The sequence below is a fragment of the Leptodactylus fuscus genome, unplaced genomic scaffold, assembly GCF_031893055.1.
Source record: "Leptodactylus fuscus isolate aLepFus1 unplaced genomic scaffold, aLepFus1.hap2 HAP2_SCAFFOLD_885, whole genome shotgun sequence".
NCBI classification, from domain to species: Eukaryota; Metazoa; Chordata; class Amphibia; order Anura; family Leptodactylidae; genus Leptodactylus; species Leptodactylus fuscus.
This window is the reverse complement of record NW_027440932.1, coordinates 962-13,393: the sequence shown is the minus strand read 5'-3', so window position 1 is coordinate 13,393 and position 12,432 is coordinate 962. Positions and strand designations below refer to the sequence as shown.

General features: G+C 49.3%; 1 protein-coding gene across 1 annotated transcript in view; it reads left to right on the top strand.

Annotated features, from left to right (window-relative positions):
• LOC142188971 (transmembrane inner ear expressed protein-like) overlaps window positions 1–12,014 on the top strand; it is a gene marked incomplete at its 3' end in the record, with an annotated part of 38,342 nt that extends 26,328 nt beyond the window's left edge. Inside the window, exons 2-3 of the mRNA XM_075262084.1 lie at window positions 9,068–9,185; window positions 11,865–12,014. Coding sequence (XP_075118185.1) covers window positions 9,068–9,185; window positions 11,865–12,014 — 268 coding nt within the window. The remainder of the gene's footprint in view (window positions 1–9,067; window positions 9,186–11,864) is intronic.
• Between the last annotated feature and the right edge of the window lie 418 nt (window positions 12,015–12,432).

The window sequence follows — 12,432 nt, the reverse complement described above, 5'->3', positions numbered from 1 at the left end:
TGCCTACTCCTGTGGGGCAGCAAGCATTGCGCCACTCCACAGTGCCAGGGTTGCTTGCCACATTAACTAAACTGCAGGGTACAAACCTTAGTAGGCCCGAGAACCAGGAACAGGTCTTGCAATGGCTGTCAGAGAACGCTTACAGCACATTGTCCAGCAGCCAGTCAGACTCTGCCTCCTCTCCTCCTATTACCCAACAGTCTTGTCTTCCTTCCTCCCAAAATTCCGAAGCTTTACAGAACAATAACCCAAACTGTCCCTGCTCCCCAGAGCTGTTCTCCGCTCCTTTCATTGTCCCTCAACCTGCCTCTCCACGTCACGATTCCACGAACCTAACAGAGGAGCATCTGTATCCAGATGCTCAAACACTAGAGTCTCCTCCATCTCCGTTCGATTTGGTGGTGGATGACCAGCAACCCACCCTCATCGACGATGATGTGACGCAGTTGCCGTCAGGGCATCCAGTTGACCGGCGCATTGTGCGGGAGGAGGAGATGAGACAGGAGTTGGAAGAGGAAGTGGTGGATGATGAGGACACTGACCCGACCTGGACAGGGGGGATGTCAAGCGGGGAAAGTAGTGTGGATGTTGAGGCAGGTGCAGCACCAAAAAGGGTAGCTAGAGGCAGAGGTCAGCAGCTTAGGCGAAGCCAGGCCACACCCGGAATCTCCCAAGATGTTCCAGTTCGTACCCAGCCCCGAAAAACTCCCACCTCGAGGGCACGTTTCTCGAAGGTGTGGAGTTTTTTCAAGGAATGCGCCGAGGACAGATATAGTGTTGTCTGCACAATTTGCCTCTCGAAATTGATTAGGGGCTCTGAGAAGAGCAACCTGTCCACCACTTCAATGCGCCGTCATTTGGAATCCAAGCACTGGAATCAGTGGCAGGCAGCAACGGCAGGACAAAGGCCGCCTGCCGTTCACGCCACTGCCACTGCCTCTGCCTCTGCCTCTGCCACTGCCACTGCTGACTGTGCTGGCGATGCACTCCAGAGGACGAGCCAGGACACCACTTCATCTGCCTCCGCCACTTTGTTGACTTCTACCTCATCCTCCCCTGGTCCTGTCTTATCTCCTTCTCCTGCACCATCAAAGGCACCATCAGGCGTTTCTTTACAACAACCCACCATCTCTCAGACATTGGAGCGGCGGCAGAAATACACTGCTAACCACCCACACGCGCAAGCCTTGAACGCCAACATCGCTAAACTGCTGGCCCAGGAGATGTTGGCGTTCCGGCTTGTTGAAACTCCCGCCTTCCTGGACCTGATGGCAACTGCGGCACCTCGCTATGCCGTCCCTAGCCGTCACTACTTCTCCCGGTGTGCCGTCCCCGCCTTGCACCAGCACGTGTCACTCAACATCAGGCGGGCCCTTAGTTCCGCGCTTTGCACAAAGGTCCACTTGACCACCGACGCGTGGACAAGTGCATGCGGACAGGGACGCTACATTTCACTGACGGCACACTGGGTGAATGTAGTTGAGGCTGGGACTGCTTCCCAAACTGGCCCGGTGTACCTCGTCTCCCCGCCTAACATTCCTGGCAGGGACACGAGAAGAACACCCCCCTCCTCCTCCTCCTCCTCTACCGCCTCCTCCTCCGCCACCGCCTCCTCCTCCGCCACCGCCTCCTCCTCCGCTGTTAGATTGACCCCAGCTACGAGTTGGAAACGTTGCAGCACTGGCGTTGGTAGACGTCAGCAGGCTGTGCTGAAGCTGATCAGCTTGGGGGACAGACAGCACACTGCCTCCGAGGTGAGGGATGCCCTCCTCGATGAGACGGCAATATGGTTTGAGCCGCTGCACCTGGGCCCAGGCATGGTCGTTTGTGATAACGGCCGGAACCTGGTAGCAGCTCTGGAGCTTGCCGGACTCCAACATGTTCCATGCCTGGCCCACGTCTTCAACCTAGTGGTGCAACGTTTCCTAAAGAGCTACCCCAATGTTCCAGAGCTACTGGTGAAAGTGCGGCGCATGTGCGCCCACTTTCGCAAGTCGACAGTAGCCGCTGCTAGCTTAAAATCTCTCCAGCAACGCCTGCATGTGCCACAACACCGGCTTTTGTGCGACGTCCCCACACGCTGGAACTCAACGTTTCAGATGTTGAATAGAGTGGTTGAGCAGCAGAGACCTTTGATGGAATACCAGCTACAAAACCCTAGGGTGCCACAAAGTCAGCTGCCTCAGTTTCACATCCATGAGTGGCCATGGATGAGAGACCTTTGTGACATCCTACGGGTCTTTGAGGAGTCCACAAGGAGGGTGAGCTCTGAGGATGCGATGGTGAGCCTTACAATCCCGCTCTTGTGTGTTCTGAGAGAATCCCTGATTGACATCAGGGATAACTCAGATCACACAGAGGAGTTAGGGATAGCATCCGATCCGTCACAGCTGGAGAGTAGGTCCACACATCTGTCCGCTTCACTGCGTTTAATGGAGGAGGAGGAGGAGGAGGAGGAGGAAGAAGAGTTGTCCGATGATGTGATGGTGATACAGGAGGCTTCCGGGCAACTTCGAATCGTCCCATTGTTGCAGCGCGGATGGGTAGACATGGAGGATGAGGAGGAAATGGAGATTGAACTTTCCGGTGGGGCCAGAGGAGTCATGCCAACTAACACTGTGGCAGACATGGCTGAGTTCATGTTGGGGTGCTTTACAACCGACAAGCGTATTGTCAAAATCATGGAGGACAACCAGTACTGGATCTTTGCTATCCTTGACCCCCGGTATAAAAACAACATCTCGTCTTTTATTCCGGTAGAGGGGAGGGCCAATCGCATCAATGCTTGCCACAGGCAATTGGTGCAGAATATGATGGAGATGTTTCCAGCATGTGACGTTGGCGGCAGGGAGGGCAGTTCCTCCAGTAGGCAACCAAGTTCTCACCGGTCCACACAAACGAGGGGCACACTGTCTAAGGTCTGGGACACCTTGATGGCACCCCCTCGCCAAAGTGCCGCCACGGAGGGTCCTAGTGTCACCAGGCGTGAGAAGTATAGGCGCATGTTGCGGGAATACCTTTCCGACCACAGCCCTGTCCTCTCCGACCCCTCTGCGCCCTACACGTATTGGGTGTCGAAGTTGGACCTGTGGCTTGAACTTGCCCTATATGCCTTGGAGGTGCTGTCCTGTCCTGCCGCCAGCGTCCTATCTGAGAGGGTGTTCAGTGCAGCCGGTGGCATCATCACTGACAAGCGCACCCGTCTGTCAGCTGAGAGTGCCGACCGGCTCACTTTGATAAAAATGAACCACCACTGGGTAGAGCCGTCATTTTTGTGCCCACCTGTGTAAAGCACCCCAACATGAAACTCCATGTCTGTACTCAACCTCTCCAATTCCTCCGCATCCTCATACTCATCCACCATAAGCGTTGCACAATTCTGCTAATACTAGGCTCCCTCCACCCTGATTTCCCCCAACTCTGCTGGTTAGAGGCTCCCTCCACCATGAATTTGCCCAAACTGGGCTGTTTAGAGGCTCCCTCCACCATGAATTGGTCCAAACTGGGTTTTTTAGAGGCTCCCTCCACCATGAATTTGCCCAAACTGGGCTGTTTAGAGGCTCCCTCCACCATGAATTGGTCCAAACTGGGCTGGTTAGAGGCTCCCTCCACCATGAATTTCCCAAAACTTGGCTGTTTAGAGGCTCCCTCCACCATGAATTTGCCCAAACTGGGCTGTTTAGAGGCTCCCTCCACCATTAATTGGTCCAAACTGGGCTGGTTAGAGGCTCCCTCCACCATGAATTTGCCCAAACTGGGGTGGTTAGAGGCTCCCTCCACCATTAATTGGTCCAAACTGGGCTGGTTAGAGGCTCCCTCCACCATGAATTTCCCAAAACTTGGCTGTTTAGAGGCTCCCTCCACCATTAATTGGTCCAAACTGGGCTGGTTAGAGGCTCCCTCCACCATGAATTTGCCCAAACTGGGCTGTTTAGAGGCTCCCTCCACCATTAATTGGTCCAAACTGGGCTGGTTAGAGGCTCCCTCCACCATGAATTTGCCCAAACTGGGCTGTTTAGAGGCTCCCTCCACCATGAATTGGTCCAAACTGGGGTGGTTAGAGGCTCCCTCCACCATGAATTGGTCCAAACTGGGGTGGTTAGAGGCTCCCTCCACCATTAATTGGTCCAAACTGGGCTGGTTAGAGGCTCCCTCCACCATGAATTTGCCCAAACTGGGCTGTTTAGAGGCTCCCTCCACCATTAATTGGTCCAAACTGGGCTGGTTAGAGGCTCCCTCCACCATGAATTTGCCCAAACTGGGCTGTTTAGAGGCTCCCTCCACCATGAATTGGTCCAAACTGGGGTGGTTAGAGGCTCCCTCCACCATGAATTGGTCCAAACTGGGGTGGTTAGAGGCTCCCTCCACCATTAATTGGTCCAAACTGGGCTGGTTAGAGGCTCCCTCCACCATTAATTGGTCCAAACTGGGCTGGTTAGAGGCTCCCTCCACCATGAATTTGCCCAAACTGGGGTGGTTAGAGGCTCCCTCCACCATTAATTGGTCCAAACTGGGCTGGTTAGAGGCTCCCTCCACAATTAATTGGTCCAAACTGGGCTAATTAGAGGCTCCCTCCACCATGAATTGGTCCAAACTGGGTTTTTTAGAGGCTCCCTCCACCATGAATTTGCCCAAACTGGGCTGTTTAGAGGCTCCCTCCACCATGAATTGGTCCAAACTGGGCTGGTTAGAGGCTCCCTCCACCATGAATTGGTCCAAACTGGGGTGGTTAGAGGCTCCCTCCACCATTAATTGGTCCAAACTGGGCTGGTTAGAGGCTCCCTCCACCATTAATTGGTCCAAACTGGGCTGGTTAGAGGCTCCCTCCACCATGAATTTGCCCAAACTGGGGTGGTTAGAGGCTCCCTCCACCATTAATTGGTCCAAACTGGGCTGGTTAGAGGCTCCCTCCACAATTAATTGGTCCAAACTGGGCTAATTAGAGGCTCCCTCCACCATGAATTGGTCCAAACTGGGTTTTTTAGAGGCTCCCTCCACCATGAATTTGCCCAAACTGGGCTGTTTAGAGGCTCCCTCCACCATGAATTGGTCCAAACTGGGCTGGTTAGAGGCTCCCTCCACCATGAATTGGTCCAAACTGGGGTGGTTAGAGGCTCCCTCCACCATTAATTGGTCCAAACTGGGCTGGTTAGAGGCTCCCTCCACCATTAATTGGTCCAAACTGGGCTGGTTAGAGGCTCCCTCCACCATGAATTTGCCCAAACTGGGGTGGTTAGAGGCTCCCTCCACCATTAATTGGTCCAAACTGGGCTGGTTAGAGGCTCCCTCCACAATTAATTGGTCCAAACTGGGCTAATTAGAGGCTCCCTCCACCATTAATTGGTCCAAACTGGGTTTTTTAGAGGCTCCCTCCACCATGAATTTGCCCAAACTGGGCTGTTTAGAGGCTCCCTCCACCATGAATTGGTCCAAACTGGGCTGGTTAGAGGCTCCCTCCACCATGAATTTCCCAAAACTTGGCTGTTTAGAGGCTCCCTCCACCATTAATTGGTCCAAACTGGGCTGGTTAGAGGCTCCCTCCACCATTAATTGGTCCAAACTGGGCTGGTTAGAGGCTCCCTCCACCATTAATTGGTCCAAACTGGGCTGGTTAGAGGCTCCCTCCACCATGAATTTCCCAAAACTTGGCTGTTTAGAGGCTCCCTCCACCATTAATTGGTCCAAACTGGGCTGGTTAGAGGCTCCCTCCACCATGAATTTGCCCAAACTGGGCTGTTTAGAGGCTCCCTCCACCATGAATTGGTCCAAACTGGGTTTTTTAGAGGCTCCCTCCACCATTAATTGGTCCAAACTGGGCTGGTTAGAGGCTCCCTCCACAATTAATTGGTCCAAACTGGGCTAATTAGAGGCTCCCTCCACCATGAATTGGTCCAAACTGGGTTTTTTAGAGGCTCCCTCCACCATGAATTTGCCCAAACTGGGCTGTTTAGAGGCTCCCTCCACCATTAATTGGTCCAAACTGGGCTGGTTAGAGGCTCCCTCCACCATGAATTGGTCCAAACTGGGGTGGTTAGAGGCTCCCTCCACCATTAATTGGTCCAAACTGGGCTGGTTAGAGGCTCCCTCCACCATTAATTGGTCCAAACTGGGCTGGTTAGAGGCTCCCTCCACCATGAATTTGCCCAAACTGGGGTGGTTAGAGGCTCCCTCCACCATTAATTGGTCCAAACTGGGCTGGTTAGAGGCTCCCTCCACAATTAATTGGTCCAAACTGGGCTAATTAGAGGCTCCCTCCACCATGAATTGGTCCAAACTGGGTTTTTTAGAGGCTCCCTCCACCATGAATTTGCCCAAACTGGGCTGTTTAGAGGCTCCCTCCACCATGAATTGGTCCAAACTGGGCTGGTTAGAGGCTCCCTCCACCATGAATTTCCCAAAACTTGGCTGTTTAGAGGCTCCCTCCACCATTAATTGGTCCAAACTGGGCTGGTTAGAGGCTCCCTCCACCATGAATTTGCCCAAACTGGGGTGGGTAGAGGCTCCCTCCACCATTAATTGGTCCAAACTGGGCTGGTTAGAGGCTCCCTCCACCATGAATTTCCCAAAACTTGGCTGTTTAGAGGCTCCCTCCACCATTAATTGGTCCAAACTGGGCTGGTTAGAGGCTCCCTCCACCATGAATTTGCCCAAACTGGGCTGTTTAGAGGCTCCCTCCACCATTAATTGGTCCAAACTGGGCTGGTTAGAGGCTCCCTCCACCATGAATTTGCCCAAACTGGGCTGTTTAGAGGCTCCCTCCACCATGAATTGGTCCAAACTGGGGTGGTTAGAGGCTCCCTCCACCATGAATTGGTCCAAACTGGGGTGGTTAGAGGCTCCCTCCACCATTAATTGGTCCAAACTGGGCTGGTTAGAGGCTCCCTCCACCTTGAATTTCCCAAAACTTGGCTGTTTAGAGGCTCCCTCCACCATTAATTGGTCCAAACTGGGCTGGTTAGAGGCTCCCTCCACCATTAATTGGTCCAAACTGGGCTAATTAGAGGCTCCCTCCACCATGAATTGGTCCAAACTGGGTTTTTTAGAGGCTCCCTCCACCATGAATTTGCCCAAACTGGGCTGTTTAGAGGCTCCCTCCACCATGAATTTGCCCAAACTGGGCTGTTTAGAGGCTCCCTCCACCATGAATTGGTCCAAACTGGGCTGGTTAGAGGCTCCCTCCACCATGAATTTCCCAAAACTTGGCTGTTTAGAGGCTCCCTCCACCATTAATTGGTCCAAACTGGGCTGGTTAGAGGCTCCCTCCACCATGAATTGGTCCAAACTGGGGTTTTTAGAGGCTCCCTCCACCATGAATTGGTCCAAACTGGGGTTTTTAGAGTCTCCCTCCACCATGAATTGGTCCAAACTGGGGTTTTTAGAGTCTCCCTCCACCATGAATTGGTCCAAACTGGGGTTTTTAGAGGCTCCCTCCACCATGAATTTGCCCAAACTCTGCTGGTTAGAGGCTCAATCCACCCTGATTTTCAAAACAAATGTTGGTGCCAACCTCAACTTACTACAAGGGCCAAATTCACTGCTGGTGACAAGCTCTCCTCACTGCAAGTGCCAAATACACATGTTTCAAGGTGTTTTCCTACTGTCAGAGAGGTGGTATTGAGTGTGTAAAGTGTGTAGTTGTTAGGCTGTGATGTTGGGGTAATAGAGGGTCTTTGGTGTGTTAGATGCCCCCAGACATGCTTCCCCTGCTGTCCCAGTGTCATTCCAGAGGTGTTGGCATCATTTCCTGGGGTGTCATAGTGGACTTGGTGACCCTCCAGACACGGATTTGGGTTTCCCCCTTAACGAGTATCTGTTCCCCATAGACTATAATGGGGTTCGAAACCCGTTCGAACACACGAACATTGAGCGGCTGTTCGAATCGAATTTCGAACCTCGAACATTTTAGTGTTCGCTCATCTCTAGTTATCACTATTATATGGAGCACTGTGGTTATCACTATTATATGGGGCACTGTGGTTATACCTATTATATGGAGCACTGTGGTTATCACTATTATATGGGGCGCCGTGGTTATCACTATTATATGGAGCACTGTGGTTATCACTATTATATGGAGCACTGTGGTTATCACTATTATATGGGGCACTGTGGTTATCACTATTATATGGAGCACTGTGGGTATCACTATTATATGGAGCACTGTGGTTATCACTATTATATGGGGCACTGTGGTTATCACTATTATATGGAGCACTGTGGTTATCACTATTATATGGGGCACTGTGGTTATACCTATTATATGGAGCACTGTGGTTATACCTATTATATGGAGCACTGTGGTTATACCTATTATATGGGGCACTGTGGTTATCACTATTATATGGAGCACTGTGGTTATTACTATTATATGGAGCACTGTGGTTATCACTATTATATGGAGCACTGTGGTTATCACTATTATATGGAGCACTGTGGTTATACCTATTATATGGAGCACTGTGGTTATACCTATTATATGGGGCACTGTGGTTATCACTATTATATGGAGCACTGTGGTTATCACTATTATATGGAGCACTGTGGTTATCACTATTATATGGGGCACTGTGGTTATCACTATTATATGGAGCACTGTGGGTATCACTATTATATGGGGCACTGTGATTATCACTATTATATGGAGCACTGTGGTTATCACTATTATATGGAGCACTGTGGTTATCACTATTATATGGGGCACTGTGGTTATCACTATTATATGGAGCACTGTGGTTATCACTATTATATGGGGCACTGTGGTTATCACTATTATATGGGGCACTATTATTATTTGCACGTCCGAATAGATATTTGGCAATGCCAAAGCTAGTAAAGTTTGTGTGTGTGTGTGGGAATTGGAGTCGGGGGGGGGGGGGGGGGGGGTATGGGGGATTGGGGTGGTTGATTTGGGGTATAACAATCCGTGGAGTCTCATCTTTCTCTTAGTTGGTAACCGCCACTCTATACACCAATACCCCAGAGTGCAGCCCGGACCCCTGACCCCTGACCCTTGTCTCGGCCGCCCCTTCCGGTTCTGCTCTATAAAGGCTTCTGTTTCTCCTTTCAGGCCCCGACAGATCCCCCTAAGAAGAAGCCGGACCCAGTGACCTCGGAGACCGTGGTGTTCTGGGGGCTGCGCCTCTGGCAGGTCATCGGAGTTTTCTCCATCTTTGTCTTGGCCGTCAGTAAGTCTCTGACACATGGAAAGCTCAACTGTTCAATGTTACAATTTTATTTGTTCTGTTGTTTCATCACACTGCCACTGGTGACTACTGGGGATCTGCTGCTGATTGTATATAGTAATAATATAATGCACCAACATAATACCGCCATATAGAAATAACATGTACCGTAATATCTAAATATAACGCACCAACATAATACCGTCATATAGTAACAATATACAACATCTAAATATAAGGCACCCACATAATACCGCCATATAGAAATAACATGTAATATCTAAGTATAACGCACCAACATAATACCGCCATATAGAAATAACATGTAATATCTAAGTATAACGCACCAACATAATACCGCCATATAGAAATAACATGTAATATCTAAGTATAACGCACCAACATAATACCGCCATATAGAAATAACATGTAATATCTAAGTATATTGCACCAACATAATACCGCCATATACAGTCATGGCCAAAAGTTCTGAGAGTGCCACAAATCTTCTCTTGTCACATGATCTGCTCCCTCTGGTTTCTGTGTGTTTGTCGGATGTTTTTATCACATACAGAAATAGAATTGCAATCGTATTCTGAGTAATAAAAGCTTATAGTGACAGTTAGAAGGAGTTAATGCAGCGGTGTAATATTTGCAGTGTTGCCCCTTCTTCTTCTTCAGGACCTCTGCAATTCTCCCTGGCAGCTCTCAATCACCTTCTGGACCAAATCCTGACTGATCCACACATGAATGGTTTCAGGATGCTTTACAGTTGGCATGAGACCAGACTGGTGGTAGCGCTCACCTCCTCTTCTCCCAATAAGCTGTTCTCCAGATGTCCCAAACAATCGAAAAGGGGATTCATCAGAGAAAATGACTTTCCCCCAGTCCTCAGCAGTCCACTCCCTGGACCTTCTGCAGAATATCAGTCTGTCCCTGATGTTTTTTCTGGAGAGAAGTGGCTTCTTTGCTGCCCTCCTTGAGACCAGGCCTTGCTCCAAGAGTCTCCGCAGTCTCACAGTGCGTGCAGATGCACTCACACCTGCCTGCTGCCATTCCTGAGCAAGCTCTGCACTGCTGGTAGCCCGATCCCGCAGCTGAAACACTTTTAAGAGATGGTCCTGGTGCTTGCTGGTCTTTCTTGGGCGCCCTGGAGCCTTTTTGCCAACAATGGAACCTCTCTCCTTGAAGTTCTTGATGATGCGATAGATTGGTGACTGCGGTGCAATCTTTCTAGCTGCGATACTCTTCCCTGTTAGGCCATTTTTGTGCAATGATGATTGCACGCGTTTCTTTAGAGATAACCATGGTTAACAGAAGAGAAACAATGATGCCAAGCACCAGCCTCCTTTTACAGTGTCCAGTGGTGTCATTCTTACTTAATCATGACAGATTGATCTCCAGCCCTGTCCTCATCAACACCCACACCTGTGTTACTGGAGCAATCACTGAAACGATGTTAGCTGGTCCTTTTAAGGCAGGGCTGCAATGATGTTGAAATATGTTTTGGGGGATAAAGTTCATTTTCTAGGCAAATATTGACTTTGCAAGTAATTGCTGTTAAGCTGATCACTCTGTATAACATTCTGGAGTATCTGCAAATTGCCATTAGGAAACTGAAGCAGTAGACTTTGTAACAATTACTATTTGTATCATTCTCAAAACTTTTGGCCATGACTGTAGTAATAACATGTAACATCTAAGTATAAAGCACCAACATAATACCGCCATATAGTAATAACATGTAACATCTAAGTATAATGCACCAACATAATACGGCCATATAGTAATAATATGCAATATTGAAATATAAGGAACCCACATAATACCGCCATATAGTAATAATATATAATATCTAAATAGAAGGCAGACACATAATACCGCCTTCTAGTAATAATATGTAATATCGAAATAGAAGGCACCCACATAATACCGCCATATAGTAATAACATGTAACATCTAAGTATAACGCACCAACATAATACCGCCATATAGTAATAATATACAACATCTAAATATAAGGCAGACACATAATACCGCCATATTGTAATAATATGCAACATCTAAATAGAAGGCACCCCCATAATACCGCCATATAGTAACAATATACAAAATCTAAATATAAGGCAGGCACATAACACCGCCATATAGTAATAATATGTAATAGCTAAATAGAATGCACCCACATAATACCGCCATATATTAATAATATGTAATATCGAAATATAAGGAACCCACATAATACTGCCATATATTAATAATATGTAATATCGAAATATAAGGAACCCACATAATACCGCCATATAGTAATATTCAGTATTTATTTACATTGAGTGCACCTCTTACATCAGCCTCACCTCTTCAGCATTCACCACTCAGCTTTTCTATGAACTGATGTGTGTAATAGGTGTCTGTATAAACAATATAACAGTAGGGGGCGCTGCAGGGGCTGCACTCACACTCCTGCTGCTCCACACTCTACTATACTCCAGTCACATCCAGAGCTGCATTGACAGATCTTACCTTGTGGTCCTTAGTTCTGTGAGGGGCGGAGCCTACCCCCCTCCCCGCCCCCCCCCCCGGCATATACTGGTATATACCGGTATATACTGCTTGGTTTGACACACACAGAACAATGTAAGAAGTGACTGACAACTGACAACCGCCTCTCTCCTTGTGCAGTCATCACCCTCTGCTGCATCTTCAAGTGTCGGATCCCCAGGACCAAGAAAGAGATTGAGGCTCGCTATGCGCAGCGCCAGGCGGGGAAGGAATACGCCGACAAACTGGAGTCCGTGCCGCCATTAAACGAGCTGACGGAAATGCCTGGAGGTAAACCCTGCAATCTGCCTGGGGAAAGCGGGGCTACGAGATGTACTCAATATGGTGGGGGGCCCAGAGGGGGCAGCACCTCAAAAAGAGAAGCCCCTCTGAGAAGCAAATATACTGTATAGTAAGTCATAGAGAGTGTCTGCTGTACAGGAGACTGAGGCGTCCGGAAGGTTCTCTCTGCTGTACCGGAGACTGAGGCGTCTAGAAGGTTCTCTCTGCTGTACAGGAGACTGAGGCGTCTAGAGGGTTCTCTCTGCTGTACAGGAGACTGAGGCGTCTAGAAGGTTCTCTCTGCTGTACCGGAGACTGAGGCGTCTAGAAGGTTCTCTCTGCTGTACCGGAGACTGAGGCATCTAGAAGTTTCTCTCTGCTGTACCGGAGACTGAGGCATCTGGAAGGTTCTCTCTGCTGTACCGGA